The following is a 19948-nucleotide window of genomic DNA, read 5'->3' as shown; positions in this document are numbered from 1 at the left end:
GGGCACAGAGCACCCACCACTAACTTGGTTCTTCTCCAGGTGATGTTCTTTTTGTGTACCATGGATATATAGTGCCACTTCTGGAGCTTCATGGAGCAAAATGGTACTCCATCCTCTCAAGTCCTCTCCTCCTCACCAAAAAAATACAACAAGAACTTGCCCCAGTAGGCTTTGCCTACTCCAGTAAGTTAAATATAGTCAGGGAACAAGCACACCCAGGCACTGGAACTTGTTTGCCTAGTCTATTAAAGTAGTTGGTTCTCAGCATGGCCTCAGTAAGGGCCAACAAACACGCTCTCAATCAATTCCTGAGCATGGCACAGGAGTGGACACAGGCCAGGAATCCCTCTCAGTAGTCAGGATCTGGCCACTCTGTTCAAGAGGCTGAGAAAATTTAATGTGTGCACACAGATTGTTCTATGCTTCTTGGCAGCAATGCCAAAGAATACTGGAGTATTTCATTTATTAGCACAAACATGGTCTCATTGTGTAGGAATAGTGGTTGCCATGAATATCTGCAGTGTTACAGTACGAGAGTAAATGCCAGCTCAGCACTCACCTTACAGATAAAAAGTAATATAGTAAAACAGAACATATAATGTTCGGAATACCACTGGCATTTTTAAACAAAATTTTTCAAGCAAAGTTATTAAAGAGGATGTCTATTTATGTTCATCATATAAACTGCCTGCCTTTGTGGCTATTCTATACGTTTACAATGCTACACATTCTGGCATTGGATTAGTATTTTCAGTGTATTTTTATCATTCAGTTACTCAAATATGTTCCCATTTCTAAGAAATAATAGTTTCTAGTTCAGCTTTCAAAATGTACAGCTTAAACTGTGACATGTTTCAAGATGTCAACAGAGAGATTACTGGATACCCATACACATGGGAATTGGGGAACTTAATTGAAACCACCCCAGCTGGCATCCCCTTATTCTTTGGCACTGCCACCACAAAAACGTTGAGTAGATTTCAAGAAAACAGATTTACCTACTTTAATTTTTCCAGATGTGAAAATTTTTAGCTAAATAAGAATTTAGCTAAAAGTAGCTTTTCAAGACTGGAGTTGAGAGAGTTCTCCAGCTGTAACATGAGAATACTGAGAAAATAATTTAGATTACACTTTCCTTTTTTCTACATCTTACCTTAGGTCTATTAACGTAGAAGACAGAACCCCATTTTTTTTCAAAACTTACCAGAAGGTATCCTCTACATCAGCCATAGAACTACCTATGTACGTGGTAGCCACATCAAAGAAAATGTATCATACAAATTTTTAGCAAAAGACACAGAGGGAGGAGGTGGAAGAAAAATACTCTAAAACCCAACATAAAGTATTTGGAGTACCCCTCGTAACTTTTAAACAAAACTTTTTCAGCCATCCAAGGAGCTAAACAGAAGGTCTGTTAGTGTTCCTTATATAAGTTGCCAGGCTTTGTTTTAGCACTGCATTTCAACATTTTATTTAGGTCATGGATATAAATACATTCCTTTTCACCTTTTTTTCCCCCAAAATAGTTTCTCACAGTTAATAGGTAGTGTGCATTAACAGGACTGGAAAGGGGTTTTAAAAGCTAAAAAGCAAGACAGTAATCAGTGCTTTCCAAATACTCCAAACCCCTGTTGAAAAACTAGTGTCCTTGGCTGTTAGTAAAGCAAAGATGAAACCCCAATTTGGTATTTGTATTAGTTATTTTATGTGTGATTGCCATTCTCAGGAATTCTCCAGTGCTCTCATTCTACAAACTGTACCTGCTCATGTACCTGCTCAAGGTAAGTTTACAGAGGACAAACCAGAAATTATTGCAGTACACTGGACGTGGCACAGCAGCAGGCTGAGACACCACAGAATTCAAGTCACGGTGCCAGACCCACCTGAGAATCAAGAAAAACGCTGAGAGCCCCATGTTGGCACAGCCAGCTTTGCAGTGCTCCCAGCACCCTTCACCCACAGCAGCTTTTGCACCCCCATGCAACCATTTCTACACCCAGGATGCTCAGCTCTGCCCTCTGTTTTCTGGTGCCAAGCAGCAAGCTAGTAACTAATTGTAAGCTCAGGAAGTTCTGGAGATGTAGAAGGAACAACTGCCTCCACGCCTTCCCCTGTGAAAGGATACAAAACATACTGTGCTGGATCACGTAGCATGATTACAGAGCAAATAAAGCTGACCTGTGCTTCCAAAATGAAATGTAATCCAACGCCCCCTGGCAAACACATCTTAGCTGACAGTTCTGCTTCACCCCTTCCAGGCTGCCACTGTGCCTGTCCCACTCTCATCTCAGGATCTCCAGATCTCTTGGAAATATGGCAGTACCAAAGAGGTTTCCATAGAAAAACCCAAGTCTACAAGAAAATCCAGAAGCATCTCTAACCATTTCACCCACTACCATTGAGTTTTACTATGTAAAAGCCTAGAAATGACAAATCAGTCTAAAGATGCCAATAGATAGTAATATTCAGAAAGCGTTTATCTGAACTAACAGAGCAAAAAAATAGGTAATGCCATTAATTTTATAACAGAACTAATTAGCTATTGTAATGGATTGCATAAGCCCTGATGTTTGCCTTCTAACATTACATTTACAGGATTTAAATTTCAACTGCTTTTTTTCCCTTCCTTCCTTCTTCTAGAATTACGGAGAAAATAGTACTTTTTCCAGACGTCACTCAAAGCTATCATGACTTATTTTCATTATGAAGGGACCGTGAGGAGCAGGATGAGCATGAGCCATTATGGGGGAGCAAGGGTGAAAGCTGGAGAGAATGGTTGGATCCTATTCCTTTGCTCATTGGCCATCCTTAGAAACATGCAAAACAAACAGATGCTTCCCTAAAATACTGTAGGCCATTTATGGCACCACCATATGAGACAAAATTTGAAAGCAAGATGGGGGAGTGGACAGCACTGGGTGACAGGTGTCAAGCCAGTGAAATTCTGTGCCTCATTTTCCCCGTCTTCCAATTTTCACGCACCTGTCCAAAGACCTTCATGCTGGAGGCATACCGCAGACACAGAGGCCAAGTTCTCACGAATGCACCATCCATCAGTAAGTGAACATTCCTTGCACAGCAGTTTGTTATACATGGAAAATAGCCATTACAGTTCACCTATAATTCCAGAAACTTGAATTGTTTAAAAAAAAAATCGCAGTTTTAAATGTTCGAAAGACAGTTTAAGAAATGTAAAGTACACCAACTAAACTAATGCATAATGTCTGTGTTGTAAAAGAGAAATGGCTACTCACAGAATAGGTCTTTGAAGTGGTAGTTAAACTGTACCTTTTAATTAGTCTGGTTTAAATTCAGATTACTAAGGGAAAGGAGAGAAAGACAGTCTGGAATTAATCTTGAAACGAAATGCTATTCTTTCAAGGTTTGATATGATATCATAGAATCATAGAATCATTAAGGTTGGAAAAGACCTCTAAGATCATCAAGCCCAACCATCAACCCAACACCACCATGCCATGATGCCCTATCTTTAAGAAATGCTGCATATGCTATAACCTTCTTATCTCTGGGCTTATACAACAGAGTTTATTTGGCCTTTCTCTGGACCAGCTGTTGTTTTTTCCATTCCATTTCTCCACTGTATTTAAAATATACCAATCCCACTAGCGTGCTCAAAGGAAAAAACACATGGTAACACTTTGAGGGGCCTCCTTGTCCTTGGCTGAGGCCAAACATCTTGTATTTCAGATGACGTTACTAAGCAATACAGCCTTCAAAGCCTCAGCCCCAACCCCGCTGTGCTTCAGCCGTAAACATTAGCAGTGCAAGAGCAGCTTTTACAGGTGAGGACTCTCCCCGAGCCTGGGCCTGAGAAGGGGTTGGTCAGTCTGGGAGTTACTGAAATGAATTATGCTAATATGACATCTTGAAAATCTCAGACATATACTGCTTTTAATGTTTTCTGTTCTTAGAAGCAGGTCCTGATAACAACATTTTCCAGCTTCATGACATTTTGAAAGATGACCATAGACATTGTCCTGCTCCAACTCCCCACACAACATTTCATTTTGCCTGATTAAGCCCCTGAAGAGGCACCCATGCACAGACAACAGCCGTTGAAACAGCAGAGCAGGGACAGCCCATCACCCACCCACTCCATCCTGCAACCGGGGAGAGCCGACGAAGGCGTCTGTAAACTGCTAGAAGGAGCAAGGGGAGGAACAGCACAAATGGCATCGAGACATCCCAGGGGAGGCAGCCAACAGCGCCTTTGCACATGAGAGGTTAAGGACTCCTGCCACCAGGCACCTCGCACGAGCAGTCCTGTTAGGATAACACCGTCTTCGGGTGACCGGTGCCATTCTCAGCTCTTCACGAGTACCACCTCACGGGCTAAAGGATGTTTCCAGTTTTAGCCAGAGTTTTGAAAGTGACTTTTTCCTTTGATTCTGGTTTCCTATTAGACACTGGTTGTCAGGGACATTATAACCTGTTGGATGCCACGATCCCATTAATTCACTTCCATTTTTGTTATGCATAGGGTGGAAGTTCACCAGTAACACCACCTATAATTAACTGGACTCCCTGTGGTTCACTGCCTACAGAAAACTATGCCAGATCCTTCACAGACAGGAGCTATTGGGACTCCCATGCTAAAATGCCAAGAAGTTTGAAAGTGGTTGCTTAGAATTGGGTTTGAGCTTTGAAATTTACACTCCTGTGGAAAAAGAATCAAGCAAAGCCCTGTCAACAGACTCAGCCTCTGTTATTTTCTAAATGACAATCTCAGTTTTCATTTGCAGAAAGTCCCTGGTTCCTCTTCTCTCCAGGTAGCCTTGAAATTATAAAGGTATGTAAATGCATGGGACAAGAAAGAGAGAAAAATGCAGACAGGTTAGCCTGAAAGAAACATCCAGTTCACACACATCATAAGACAGTATGAAATTATAGCTTAAGGAGAGAAAAATATCCAAAAAATTGATAATGATGGGTAAAACCAGGTTACATCCATCAGCTGGTAAAGGAGCTGTTCAGTAATCCACTCCCCAGTGTTAAGGCTATTTCTGCTTGGAGAACTTTCAGCTGCCTGCCAATGTTACCAATTTGGGCTTTGCAGGAAAATCCCTTCTTTTACTGCCCTTCTTCCCCATTACCTCCCCAGCAGATGAAATTTCATCCCTCTCATTTCCTTCCATCTCCTCTGAGGAAGACCTGAGTGACAGAAGTACCTTATGATGGGCAACGGATGCAACTGGGACACTGAAAAGAAAATCCCATAAAGCAGAGAGTGGTTCGGTGAATAATTTACCTGGAGAATGTCAGGCACATAATACAGAAAATGTCAGGAATGATCCCTTGTTAAAACTGCAGCACCTGAAAGAAGACTTTGATCCAAATCCGAACCTCCACAGAGCTGAGGGAAATCCAGACTGGGAGCTTAACTGACAACAGTGCAGATCAGAGAAGAAGGAACTTGATTCAGCCTGTTTTAGAGCTCAGGCAGGCAAGAAACTTGCTGCTAATTCTAAATTTGGCAGAATGGAAGACTCAAACTGAGGTTGTGTTTAAAAAGTATTTAAATTCAAAAATCTATCTCTGCAGCTTCAACTCAAATACTGTTTTTCAGCTGAGCAAAATATGAGACAAGACCTTTTTTAAAATGAGTACAAATCAGAGACAGCATGGAATTGTGTCTACTAAACACAGCGTCCCAAGCTGCTCAATATTGCCAGAAATTCATTATGAGAATGGTCCCCACAAGCACCCATGACTGGAGTTGAGAACTCTATCCTACACTCAGCAGATAATCAGGAGTGCAGAATAGGATCTGTGCACCCCAGAACATACTACAGAGTAATTGCATGTGGTGTGGGATAAGTCCAGATACGGCCCCACTTCTCCCTAAATAGGAGAGAGCTTACAGTTCTCTACAAGATGACTGAAGTAGTGGCGGATAGAAAAAATCTTACAACCTCCTAAGTTATGCAGTTCCCCTCATTCCCAACTAATCATAAAGCTAAAATCTATGCTACAAGGAGTATTACGATCTCCTTTTAAGTACAATTCATCCAGAGGAGTCTCTCCAAGTACACAAAATGCATCCAGGTTCAAGCAGATGTTGGGAGCATGGAGTGAAGAACACCATCCTCAAGCAAGGAGTGGACAAGCTGCAAGGACACTGTGTTTCATGCAGAAAAACTGTGCTCAGACACCTGTTTAAAGCATGTCATGTATGATAGGAGGCTGCCAGAGGCTCATCAGGGACATGCGGACTTTGGGGAAACTACTTGTGAATACTGAGCCCATATCAGTGCATTAGCCCCACAGCACAAGTCCGGCACTTCTCAGAAGAATTAGAAATCTATGATCTGCCCAGAAATAATAGCGTAATTGTAGTTTCTTTTTAGAAAGTTCACAGAGAGTTCAGTATGACTGAGAAATCTGGCACTAACCAGACTGAAGGCAGAACAGCTTTCCCAATAGTACTCCATTAATGGGTCAAGTGTTCTGAGCAAATTTTCAAAGTCCCACCACAAAAATGTTTCCTAAATGCAGCTTAGCTTTCTGGGTTTTCTACTTCAACTGTGGAAATAGGGTCTACAATTGTTCAAGGCTAGTGTTATCCTACGAAAGAGAAAGGGATGGCATGTGACATGTAACAGTTTAATTTTAAAGCTTGCTATTGCTCTCCGAATCAATACTGCAGCAATTTAACATTTACATTACCAAAGCATCTGTTTACCCAATCAATGGCAATACTCAAAAAGTGCAATAGCATCACCCACAGTTTGATAAGGAAAGCTGTAGGCACAGAACAAGAGCAGAATATATTCCTCTATGACAGTAAAAGCTTAGAAATGCTGAACTAAGTTCAGTCTGGATCCAGACTGAGACTCTTCAATCTGATGAGTGGTTAGACAAACTGTTCCAATGAAGACATAGAAGAGACCACAGTCTACCCTTTAAACTACAGGAAAGCAACTGCAGTAAGAAAGCATGGTGTAGCAAACACTATTTCTTTCCAGTGGCACAGGGACTGTACAGAAAGACTCTGCTGAAACACAGTGAAGCAGATTTTTCCCTCCTTATAGTTTTGACTCATATTATTTGGAAAATCGTCTGTCACAGAACTTTAAAATTTATTCAGGCATTGAGTGAGGAAGTGTATCATGTTTCTGATGCCTTTTGGTGGCAACAAGTGACTATTATTACATTATAACAACATCCTGTTTCCACATTTTTTTTCCTTTACCTCCTGCACAACACACATACTTATGGAAAGCACCTTCTTTTAGTTAGTAGGAGCTAGTGAAATACTGAAGGTTAAATTCCAGCAGAAAAGACAAGAAGATGAGAAAACAATTAGGAACTGGGAAAGCAGGTGCCAGCACTCTTCCAGCACTGAGCTTTCTCTAGCCCCTGTTCAGCACAGACTTTGGATCCACTAGGAGAAAGTTCTAGTTCTGACTCTGCACTCATTTAACTGGAGAGGCAGAATTGCACAAAATACAGTATTTCATTCCTTTGTCCTGTAACAATATTTCTACTGCCTATAACTACAGCCTAGGCAGCTCCCAAGGACAATTCATCCCAAAAAGTCAAAGACAACATCTTTGGATAGGGTGAATAGTTTTGACTCATATTATTTGGAAAATCGTCTGTCACAGAACTTTAAAATTTATTCAGGCATTGAGTGAGGAAGTGTATCATGTTTCTGATGCCTTTTGGTGGCAACAAGTGACTATTATTACATTATAACAACATCCTGTTTCCACATTTTTTTTCCTTTACCTCCTGCACAACACACATACTTATGGAAAGCACCTTCTTTTAGTTAGTAGGAGCTAGTGAAATACTGAAGGTTAAATTCCAGCAGAAAAGACAAGAAGATGAGAAAACAATTAGGAACTGGGAAAGCAGGTGCCAGCACTCTTCCAGCACTGAGCTTTCTCTAGCCCCTGTTCAGCACAGACTTTGGATCCACTAGGAGAAAGTTCTAGTTCTGACTCTGCACTCATTTAACTGGAGAGGCAGAATTGCACAAAATACAGTATTTCATTCCTTTGTCCTGTAACAACTTTTCTACTGCCTATAACTACAGCCTAGGCAGCTCCCAAGGACAATTCATCCCAAAAAGTCAAAGACAACATCTTTGGATAGGGTGAATCAGCCTTTGAAAATGATTCTTCTACTCCACTAACTATAAAAGGAGTCAGCTTGTAACATAATTAGCTTAAACTCAAGTATTTAACTGCTAGGCTACTCAAGAGATAAGAACCTCATCCTGTGTCCTTAAAATCTGAAGTTCAAGTAATAGTAAACGTATCTATTAAACAGCTGTATGCTAATGAAACCTAGAATCCTTTTTATTGCTCAGCAAGGCTACACATTTGTGCCTGCTCATTTATTAGAAGTAACAGGATTTTTGACAGCAATGTGAAATGAACACAGAAATCTTCTTGAATTTGTATGTCAGATGTTAGAAACTCAAAGTTGAAGGATTCTTATCTCACCAGCACAGAATCCAGAGGTTTTAGAAACAGAAGAGGACTCTTCCTTTTTCTGGAGAAGGAAAGCACAAGACAATGAAAAAAAGTCTATCTTATCTCTGATTAGCTTCTAATAAACTCCAGAAAGAAACTCCAGAAAGCAACTGAAAAAAAAAAAAAAAAAAAAAAAAAAAAAAAAAAAAAAAAAAAAAAAAAAAAAAAAAAAAAAAAAAAAAAAAAAAAAAAAAATCTTCCTGAAACCTGAAAGAAAGTTACAATCTTCTGCTTTCATTTCATAAGCTTGTTTGGAGGGGAAGCAATCTTTTGATACCAGTTAGCAGCAATTGTTTCATCCACTGCTACAACAAACCAGCTATCATGTCTTTGTTTCCCAGGTACCCCACTCCTGAAATGTTAAATATCCTGCTGCCTGCACAAGCAGGCACTCACTGTTTTCAGTTCAGTGCAAACTGTTCCAGAGATGAGAGATACTCCATGTACTCCTGCAGGCTGTTTGTTTTGTTGTTCCTGCTTTAAAATAGAGGTCATTCTGGCTGAATGTAATCTATTAACTCTTTTTGCATGGAAAGCATTTTCTAAACAGGTTAGTAGAACCTGTTCATAGAAAGCAGAGGGATGCAGCGAGAAAGGTGCTCTTCCCTCTACATTGAATTAGTTTAATAAGAATAATAGTTTCTGTGTTTTGGAGAAACTAAGCAAATTAAGCTGAATAGTAATTGACGTCGTTAAATACAGGATAAAGAAATACTGGAAAGATGTCAGCATCATTCTTTAAAAGATATGGAAGTTACACAGCACATACCAGGGGTTCTGCCAGCAAGCAAACCTGCTTACATTGGCCACAATGTTCTTCCAAAAAAAGATAGGATATGCTTTGAGAATAAAACAGTGTCCTGAGTTCCCTCCCTCTTCCAAGTGGTTAAACAAAGGACTTCACTCTCAAAAGCCAAGACTAACAGTTTATGCTGTACACTTGCAGACAGAAAAACTGAAGAGAATCCTCTGGCAGTATCAAGTTAATCATCAAGAAGCAAGACCATGATTCAATGAAATCCTGCACTCAGACATAACCCTTAGGAAGAACAACAGGTAACTATTGTCTGAAATAGCTAAATGGCATTCTAGTCACCTGTTAAATGAACTATGCCACCAAGCCATCATTCAAAAGACTTAAAAACCAGTTTCGCACAGACGATGTTGCTCTGCTCCTTCAGCTCCCCTCATCCCTCTACTCATTTCACACAGCACCCGGCCTGTCTCCTCCCTCCCACCCCAGCCTTATCCCATCACAGCTGCAATGCAAAATTGCTCCAAATGCAAAATTTTCAGTTACAAGATTTATAACTCCTCTGCAGACAAGGAGTTGGAGGTCCTTGGGTACAACCCAACCTAATCCTAACTTCTGATCTGTGTGGAACTCATCTATCAAATCTTTTCAATGCCAAAATGAGGGCAAAGCACACGACAACTTCTATACACCTAAAGCTTCAATGAAGTATTCTCAAAGATCTATTTTCATACCCTAAACCTTTCTTTCCATGGTTAGATATTACAGCCTACTGCAGCAGTCACTGGGTTGCAGTCTGAATAAACTCAGCTACCCTCCTTCTAAACGACAGCAACCTGACCACCTCACCAGCCAAGAAGAAGTCGTCCATCTATTCGTATCGTATCAATCCCTTCTGCAACACTGAGTCAGGAAGGGCTCCATTACATCACAGCATTTTCATTCACAAACTTCACAAAACTTCTCCATTTTGCAGCTCACAAACAAACCAATACTTTGTGGCAGACTGCATGAAAACAAACAGAAAGAAACAGGAGATCTTTTCTTATTCTGTAGAAGGGAGGATAATCCCTTCTCTCTTGCATTGTATCTCGGAGCACTGTCAAGTTTTTAACATAACCTATTTAGAAAAAAAAAAAATAATCCCCTAATCCTTAATTTCCTCTCCTACAGGCACAAATGATTAGAGAAGTGATTTATAAAGCTCAGGGACACTTTTCATTTATCATTTTTGCTACTTCTCACACATATTTCAAATGATACAGTAAGACAGCAGCTTGCAATGTACAGTATTGTAATGCTACTTTCAAGATTAGCACTCAGTTTTGCATGCAGCTAATGACTGAGTCATCTGGCAGTTGCCTAAGCAGCAGTGGAAGTGTACAGCACAAACCTACGTTTTAATTTACATCATTTATCACAATGATTTTTCTCCAAATATCTGAAACTGTAAGGATACTGCAAATTATAAACTAATTAATATAATCATTGCAAGAACACAGGAATGTAACTGATGCTAAAGTATTACTATGTGTAGATGAGACAGATGACAAGCAGGCTGGAGCCTGGAGATTCATGTGGTTGTCACCACAGAAAAATGTCGTGTGCATGCTGCACAGGGCTTCTTCCAAGAGGTGACACAGTCCTTGCATTAAAAAAAAGCTTGAAAAGACTGCATAGGAGGTCAGCATCCTCTATCTATTCCCTCCCACACTAATTTCTCTCTTTTGATTTTGCCTATAAAACTAGTCTTTATATTCCTTGCCTGACAGACAGGTTAGTTCTGACTAAAAGATTACTATTATCACCACCCAACTTTGTGCGCTGACTTGAAAGCATCCAGGTGGTTCAACTTTTCCAAGCAAAAATCACCACTACATTTTAGCCTAGGCACACAAAGGGTTTACCAAGCATAAATCTTAGAAATGACTCAATTGTCTTAGCTTAAGTTTACAAAACAAACAGAATCAGAGCTCAAATAAACAAAAGCAGACACCTTGTATGATGAATCTCATCCCGCAAGATTAAAATATTTGATTCTGAAAACCAGTTCCTACAAGAGATATGGCAGGCAACTCTTCATCAGTTAAGTCCCAGCCCAGTGAGGACAAAGCTAGGGCTTAGAATACAAAATGGTCATGACGTTTAATCTGTGAAATAGAATTTGTTTCTACAATTAAACGTGAACTGTAAATTGAAATTGTTTTGCTTTAAAGTGATCCCAAAAGTCATTACTCTGGGCCATCTGTGATATCATGTGGGTGTACCAGACTTCTGGCATCAAACTTAACAGCATGAAGTGCTTGAGTTCTTGAAAAGGGGGAGGAGTCAACTTACCACCTTTAAAATTTATTTACGCAAAAAGTGTTCCCCAAAGCCTGTGTAGTGAATATATTTAGCACAGAAAGCAAGAATTAACTCACTTTCCTTTTTTGTTCTGTATTTCACTTCTAACAAGAGCAATTGCTTGTTGACAATGCGTAATGTAAACAGGAGATGACACTGACTTCTTTCTTTTTTCTACCCTTGTTGAAGAGCTGGCTACAACAGAAGCAAGATAACAAAACATAACACACAATTTAAGAGTTAAGGCCTTCGGAGGAACCAATGACTGTTATATCTTGTCACACAAAGGGTAAAAATGTAATGAAGGAAATGCTTTCTTTTCCCCATGTGTTTTTTCACCCTGATTACATAACACTTGTGACAGTCAAGCAGATTACTGCTTGACCAAAAGCAGACATTACCTCTAAAGGCTGATCGAGTCAGTTAAACATAGAAACATGAATGACTGTATATTCCTTTGTTAATTCATAAGACACTCCCTTTGTTAGCCTGGAATATCATGAACATATTACTACTACCAGGAATAGTTCTGTCACATTAGAATGAATAACATCAGACAGGGAGTTTAAATTCAAAAGCCTATTAGAGCAAACTTAGCTACTCTAAGTGATGAAATCTCAGGGAAGCTCTGCTCAATTTTCCCCAGCATCCACGTACAGTCAGTCTTTTTCTGTTTCATTCTGCAGGACTTCAAAGGAAGATAAAACAGGTAAAAAGTGAGAGGTAGAAAGAAAATAAGCAGGCTACAAAAAACAAATATGCAGCATGATCCCTGGTATCTCCTATCTCCTCTCCATACTTAAAATTATTGCTTACACATGTTATTTCATGCATAAAAGAAACCTGGAAGACAGTAGGCAAGCACATTTCCTCATTCTTCGCAGGCAAATCTAAACTAATTCCTCCCATTTATCCCAGCAGTCATCAGAAGAAACAGAAGATCAGGGAGCTATTTTAGATTTAAGCCAAAATAGACATCAACATTAGATGTTCATGGCTTTTCAGCTTCAGGCTTTTTGTCTAACAAGTAGATATATTTTTGTTTAATGAAAAATAATAAGGAACAGCGTTCATTAATTCTTACGGTTTCCCCCTATCCTCACCTACCCAGTATCACAGAAGATTGAATAGCTCCCCCATAGCCATCAGCTTTCTAGTTTCCCCCAGTTATCATTTCACATTGCTCTCGGCCAGCAAGCAAGAAGGGCAAAGAAGGTCTATGACCAGAAATATAGTGGGGCTGAGTTGTTGTTTGCTTCTTTAATTTACCAATTCATATTAAACAGCAGTAAAACTGCAGCAGCAGTCGTGACTGAGGGTTAAAAATCAATGCAAGATCTGTAAATTTTTGGTATGAAGTCAATCAAGTAAATGATTTTACTAAATAATGGAACTCATTTTGTAATTAGGAGATGCCAACTACCTTCTAGATATACTCTTCTTTGGCAGGATAGTGTGTTAGTTTGTTTTCCCAAAAGACACGATGCTAAGTATTATTGCACCAATATTTAAGTTATTTTTACTTATGGTCCTACAAAAAACACCTCGCTGCTGATGCCTTGCACTCCACTTTCAGAACAACCAAATAAAAGTCTTTAAATATTTTGGTAACTATCACAGAGAATCTAGAAATCCTAAATTTAAACCATGGATTAGACGGGGGATATTTTATGTTGAGGACAGCATTTGCATGGAGTGAGAATATTTTATTAAAAATGACTGCAATTCTCGTCATCCCAGAACTACTCAAGAATTCAAGTCAACCTCACTGAACAGTTCTGGCTGGAGGAAAAAGTGAGGGGTAGAAAGGATCAGTGGTGTGAAAAACATATCCCAGCAGTCATAAGGGGGATTTAACTTTTCAGAAAGGAACCCAGATGGGTGGCTCCCGAGGTGTTTTGACTGAGATGGCCTCATTCTGCGTAATCACTTTTTACAGAATTTTAAAAAAGCCTGGCAGAAGGAAAGACACACACCACGGGAAAATAAAAGCTGCTTAAAAAGATGCAGAAAGCAAATAAGCAGAAATCCAGCAATATTTGTACCATTCAATCCACATGCTTGCTCTTTTTCCATTGGGATCGCCCGTCTTCTCCTTAAAGCATTTTGAAGGATATTTGCCCCATAGATAATATGGGGATGGGGTGTTCCCTCCTTCTGTGGATGCTTTTTAATGGGCTCAATGAAGTAGTCACCATGGGGCAGATGGAAATATCCAGTCTGAAAATAAGCACAAAAGAGTTAATCTCTACTGTCCAGTACTGGAAGTCAAAAATAAAATAGACTCTCTTCATATCACCATCCCTGAGCTTTTCTTATAAAACAATCATTACACTGCAGAAATATGAAAACAGCAGGTTTTCAGCATTTATTTTGCTGCATACATCAAGGTTGCTTTGTACCTCACAAAGGCGTAACAGTCCAAAGGGGAACAGAAAAAATACCTTCTTCCTAATAACCTGAAATCCTATATACGGAGGCAGAGGCTCCCATATTTGCACAAAGCCACTGAAAGGTCAAAAGTTAATTTGTCAAATATGATGCACTAGAAAGAGTTGCATCTTGTTCTTCTGGTGTTTTGCATCCATTCCCCAGAGAACAAGCCCTGAATAGGAGCTGTTTCATAAGTACAAAGCGTAATTCTGCTCCTACCTGCAATTCCACAGTCAGATTACACAACCCATCAGATGGGCTGGACTGTGAGGTCCACCCTCGACTCAGACTACAAACCCACCCAGCCCCCAGGCTTCCAATGGATGAAGTAAGTAGCTTTTCATGAATTATAGCAAGCTTTTGTGATCATACAATCAGATCTGCATAACAAAGGCTGCAACATTTCTTGTGCTATTACTTCTGTATCAACCTCCCAGCTTTGACTGAGCTATAGGGCCTTTGATATCCATCTGAACTACACAGGATTAGTTTACGCCTCCCTGTGCCATGATCTAAGAGACACATGCAACCAGGCATGGCCTTGGTCCCTTATGTCTCAGCATTTTTGCAGGGATTGCTAACGTTGCAAAACCACTGTATCATCCTTCCACTTCAACATATACAGAACAGTACTAAATCTAAAGCAAAGGGTCTGCTGACATGCCAGCCCGCACTGGGGCTATGACAGGAGATTGAGGTATCCCACTCTGATGGCTTTGTTCCATCTTCACTTTCTTGCTGTGGTCAGTGCAGCCTTCTTAACTTGCTCTGGAGCCGGAAAAAATGCAGCAACACTGCACGTTTGTTTGCAGGAACATGACGTTCCTGCAGCTGCTGTGTTCAAACTTACAAGGACAGACAAATTTAAAAACTCTTTTGAAACGCTCCAAGGTCTTACAGTTTCCCTGGACAGTTGGGAAAGCCAGCATGAGGGTAAGGACAAGAGGGAAATCATATGAAGGGAGGAAAAGTATTCTTAAAAAACAAGCAACCATGGGCTCTGTGTACTATGAGCCCAAAGGCAGCTCAGTGAGATCTCCACACAATGTGCTTCAAAGTCCCTTCTACCAGATACCTTTTGCCTCCACTCTGATTGCCACAGGCCCAGTACATCCCACAGCAAACTTGTACAAATAAATAACTGTGACTGTCATTTCACAGAGTTTGTCCAACAGTTCTTAAGAGAAGAAACTCTTTCCTTCCAGTTTTCTGGTGCAAGTCAAAGTTTAAAAGCCAGAGGTTGGCCTTGGTTTGAAGCCTTGCTTACACCCATAAAGTTTCACAGGTTCAGGACTCAAAGTCACATATGTTTGCTCACCTGGGATTACAGTTACTGCTCATATGTTTTTTGTTTCATTTTTAAGAAAAGGAAATAAAGACTTCCGATTCTTAAACATGAAAGGCAAAAATGCTCAGGTTTCTTTTTAAATTGTAAATCAAGGCTACTTTTGATGTAGGAGCTGAGACGCACTACAAAAGCAATAAATCCCATGTTCAGATTGGATAAAGATGTCAGGCAAGCATGCATCTATAGAGCAAGAATACCTATACAGAGGCTAGACCAGGAAATCAGTAGATGTGGCTTTCCTCCTGCTGCTCAAAGAATCAAAGCACCATCACAAATCTTTGCCCATTCCTTTCCATTCCACAGGATTTGATCTTCCCTAGATATTCTTAAAGTCTCGGTTATTTGACCTTCTTTTCCTGTTGTGTTTTTTAACCCAGTTTGAACCAGGAAGAACTAACCATTTTCACTGCAGACCCTGATTTTATAGGGCAGGCTGATTAGTCACTGGGCTATTGTGTTAAAGTTGCATCTGTAAGAAGAAAGACCAGGCAGTCATATAAAAAATTAAGTATATTACTAGCAACCTCATTTCCCAAGCTCCCCCAGTGATGTTTGCATGTTAAAATTCAGCTCTCCATCCAAGCTGTATGGAGCAGAAGAAAAAACAAAAATTCCTCGTATTTCATACTGCATATGCACACACACAGATGGCAGTAAAGGTTGTTCAATGAGCCAGCAAACACTGGCTACCACAAAACCTGGCTTCAGACATTCCCATTGATTTTTTTGTGTTATTATTTTTTTCTTAACATTATCATTTTTCAGTATGGAATATCTATTTCCACAGTCTTACAGCTTTTTGCTATAACAACTCTATCCCAAGCCATCCCTGTTCCAAAACAGCCGCAACACCCCCAACCAGCTGGCATTCTGTGGACAACATTTGTTAAGTTCAGCAACACAGCTATACCATCCCAGGCACCTGCGGTAGAAACCCTGCCAGTCTTCCTCTAGATCTGGGATGAAACTAGGAGCTGTCCCTCCTGCCCTCTGCATTAATTGCTTGTCTGAACTAGTTCATGTACTGTTCTTGTCACTGTCATTGTAGCACTTTCCAGGAATACATGTAGCTACTTGACTCACATCTACTGCATGTGCTTCATTCTTTACATTGATAGATAACTGAATATGGACAGAAACACAGTTAACGGCACCATCCTTCTCTGTGTTGTAATTACTACCTTCGTGCTTGTCTCCTCTTTGTTATGCGAGGCAAGGTCCAAGAGAAGCCTCCCGCACTTCATGCAGAAAAAGTGGAAATTTTTAATATCCCTTAATTTCTGGAAAAGGCCATGTCTGTGTGTCAGATCTCCCCTGAAGAAAGCTACCTCAGGCATGTGTAACTTCTACATGACAGCTTTAACATTTGTTCTTTAAAAGAGGTTGATAACAGCCAGAACCTTCATATTTGTTTGCTACAGATTGCTGAATCTTCGGAAGATAAAGGCTGGTCCCACACTCGACATCCAGACTGAAGTCACTGTAGAGCATGAAGAAGTCTGAGGACCAATTTTACCAAGGAGACACTCCAGCATTTGCAGAGTGTCATCAACTCACAGTTCAACTTGACACAACAGCTCCTGACACCTTGGGACTATCAGAAAATCCCTACTTACAGAAAAGCAACTAAGCCTGTGGAGTAGCAAAACTAAACTGGAGCTAGAACCGCTGCCAGCTCAGAATAAAACAAGAAGCCTAGGTATATTTTCAGGTTACACACAGCTCTTCATGGTTGGCTTGGCAATATCCCTGGGCACACCCACACAGCCATTTCAGGCATTAGTGCAACGGTGCGTCCCCACAAACAACTGATGGGATGGCATTGAAATACATAAACCAGCTTTGTCACCAAAGAGAGCGCAACTCTACCTGTCAGCCCATTGACTGAGCATTTCTGAACCACAGACATGGCTTGTTGCAGTTTCTCTGGTTTTAGCTCTGACCTCACAATGACCAATGAAAAACCCTTTTAACCTCAGCCTAAAAAGTGGTTCTTGGGACAGGCGGATGCTTCCTTCGCTCCTGTTGCTTCTTGCAGTGTTGAAAAGTATCAGTATCATGAATTCAAGGCTACAAGTCAGTAGGCCAGTGTTCTGCATCAAACTCTTGGTTTAACCCAACAAAGCATTTGGGAACAAGGTATCCCTGCCTCTTTCCCATCCCCACCTCCTTGTTTCTGCCATCAAATTACGGCCACGAGTCCCTCCACAATGCAGTCCGAGGAGGGAGGAAGGAGGAGCAAGGTTACATTGAGCCCGTATAGCCTCTAAACTCATTGTAACATGAACCCTGCATCTTGATTCAAATTATGGAACAGACCTGACGTTCGCCCTGAGACTGAATGTACATTCAGCACTTGGGAATCTTAATTAAAAAACTAACTTATAAATCACCAGTGTTGTGCGAAACTTTCTTCTGTTTTCTGTCAGTCTACAGACTAAAGCCCAGGTCTACTCGCAGTACCTAAAAAATCTGCAAAGGCAAGGCTGGGGTGACAGTGTTACTGTTCTTACACAAAAGATCCAGCAGAACATACAGTTTTCCAAGTACTACACTTCTAGATAAGGTGACAGATTGCAAGTTGTAACAAAAGAATCATTTGCTCCAAAAGTTCTCATGGATTCTAAATTCTTGTAGCAATAGAATTTATTTAAACAAAACTGCCTGCTCTGTCTGTAACAAACTCCCCAGTAAAGTAATGTATTTATAAATAATCTTTCCTTTCACTTGAGCTTTGTGCTCTGGGAGTTTCTGAAAGAGTTTGAAATTTGGATGAAACCATCATCACTACAATGCAAAATAAGAGAAACGCCATTACATCCTACACGGCATTTTATTGCTATCTGCACTCTCCCAGTAAAGAGACCTGCCTCGATGTGTTCCCTGTTACAGGGCAAGAGACAGGATATGGCAACCAGGCCAGATCGTGTCTCTCCAAAGGTGTCAGTCAGTGTGTTACCAAACATCCCTGAGTAATCCCTCTTCCCTGACAGTTTCAACATATGGGTATTCTCTATTCATGGTGCTAGCCTGAAATGAGCGCATGCATTGCCCTAATTTGTCTTGCCACTGCACTTCTCATGGTGCTACAGCATGTGGAGAAAGCAAGCCGGAAGAGAAAATGAAAACAGAAAAAGTAGAACAATCTGAATAGATTCTCTGGTCTGTATTACTACACTCCCAGCCACCAGTCCAAGAGGAGATAAGGGTTCTTGAGACCAGTGTCTTAAATACAGCTCTGTAAATGTGGTACAGAAATGTTTTATGTCCTGTGTTATCTGAAGTACCATAAGCCAAAGCATATTTAGAGAGGCTCAGGAACTGTAGACCTTTCTGCACAGATGTATTGCTGCTGCTCATGACTGCAAAAGTAACTGAAGAGTGATACCAAAAATGTGCATTACTCCATGTCCTCTAAAAATCTGTAAAACACTATGACATGCTCCACTTTTATTACCTGCAAATGGCTGCACTGTGTGCCTAAACTTACCAGAGGTGAGAAGAAGACACAATGTTTAGCTCATGTAAAAGATCAGTTCTGGAACCTGCCTCAAAACTTTCCCCTAATTCTAGTACCATGTAATTTTTTGAATGTCTAAAAATATCTGTTAGTTCCACTCTTGCACTACAACAAGAAGAGGAGCTGATCCCCTCCAGGAGAAAAGTTCTTCTCGTGGCTATTCCCAGAAGTAACCGGAAGATAAGTTAAGCATTTGTATATCTTCTAAATAAAAATCCTTTATCCTTGCTTTGTTTATCCTGAAACTATTTTATTTTTGACTGATTTCTGAAACTATTGTATTTTTGACTGATTGTCTGTCAGGTAGAAACCATGATTTTCATTCCTGTCCAGAATCATAAAAGAGAGCACACACAAGTTCTACTTTAAGTTATAAATTAAAAAAATATATCAATTACATGACCTATCAGTTGGAAGTATAAAGACCCTATACATTAGCACTAGCGAATAAAATTATCATGGTTTTAACCCTGAGAAATGTCGTTCTCCCAGAAATAATCCATTGCGGTAAAAAAAAGAAATATTTCATATTTCAAATGCTAATGTCCTGGGGGAAATAATATTTTTTATTAATTCAATTTCCTGCTCTGTCTTACAGAGAAATGTGTTATAGGGATACCTGTGTAAATTTATGGGTAAAGCCCATTAGGGAAATCAGAGTGGGAAATGCACCATGCCTGCCAGTACTGCTTGGGATGAAGGGACTGTAAAAGTCCGCTTCCAGCATGCAGATGTGCTTTCCAACAGCTTCCAGAGACTTCCAGCACTTACTGGACTGGCGCACTGCACTTGCACTTTCATCCTGCACAGCCTATACACCAAGAAATGAAATGCTGAGACCAACTGGAAAAAAACACCACCAATCTTCACATTAAACTTCCTTCAAAGCACTCAGAACCAGCAAAATTCCCTTTGCTGATTAAGTACTTTTTTACTTTTTTTTTCTTTATATCTGTTCTTTTCTGACTCACAAATATAACAGCAAGAATTTTTCATTTAAAGTCCATCAGATTTCAAGCTACATATACCTACAATATACGGGG

The 19948-nt window shown here is 40.2% G+C and overlaps 1 protein-coding gene across 1 annotated transcript in view; it reads right to left on the bottom strand.

Annotated features, from left to right (window-relative positions):
• Positions 1 to 19948, bottom strand: part of ADAMTS12 (ADAM metallopeptidase with thrombospondin type 1 motif 12) — a 176879-nt gene that overhangs the window by 97072 nt on the left and 59859 nt on the right. The window contains 1 exon segment of the mRNA XM_019473630.1: positions 13650 to 13824. Coding sequence (XP_019329175.1) covers positions 13650 to 13824 — 175 coding nt within the window.

Source organism: Aptenodytes forsteri, unplaced genomic scaffold, assembly GCF_000699145.1.
Source record: "Aptenodytes forsteri isolate BGI_AS27 unplaced genomic scaffold, ASM69914v1 Scaffold120, whole genome shotgun sequence".
NCBI classification, from domain to species: domain Eukaryota; kingdom Metazoa; phylum Chordata; class Aves; order Sphenisciformes; family Spheniscidae; genus Aptenodytes; species Aptenodytes forsteri.
The sequence above is the reverse complement of the archived record's forward strand: the minus strand, read 5'-3'. Positions and strand labels throughout refer to the sequence as shown.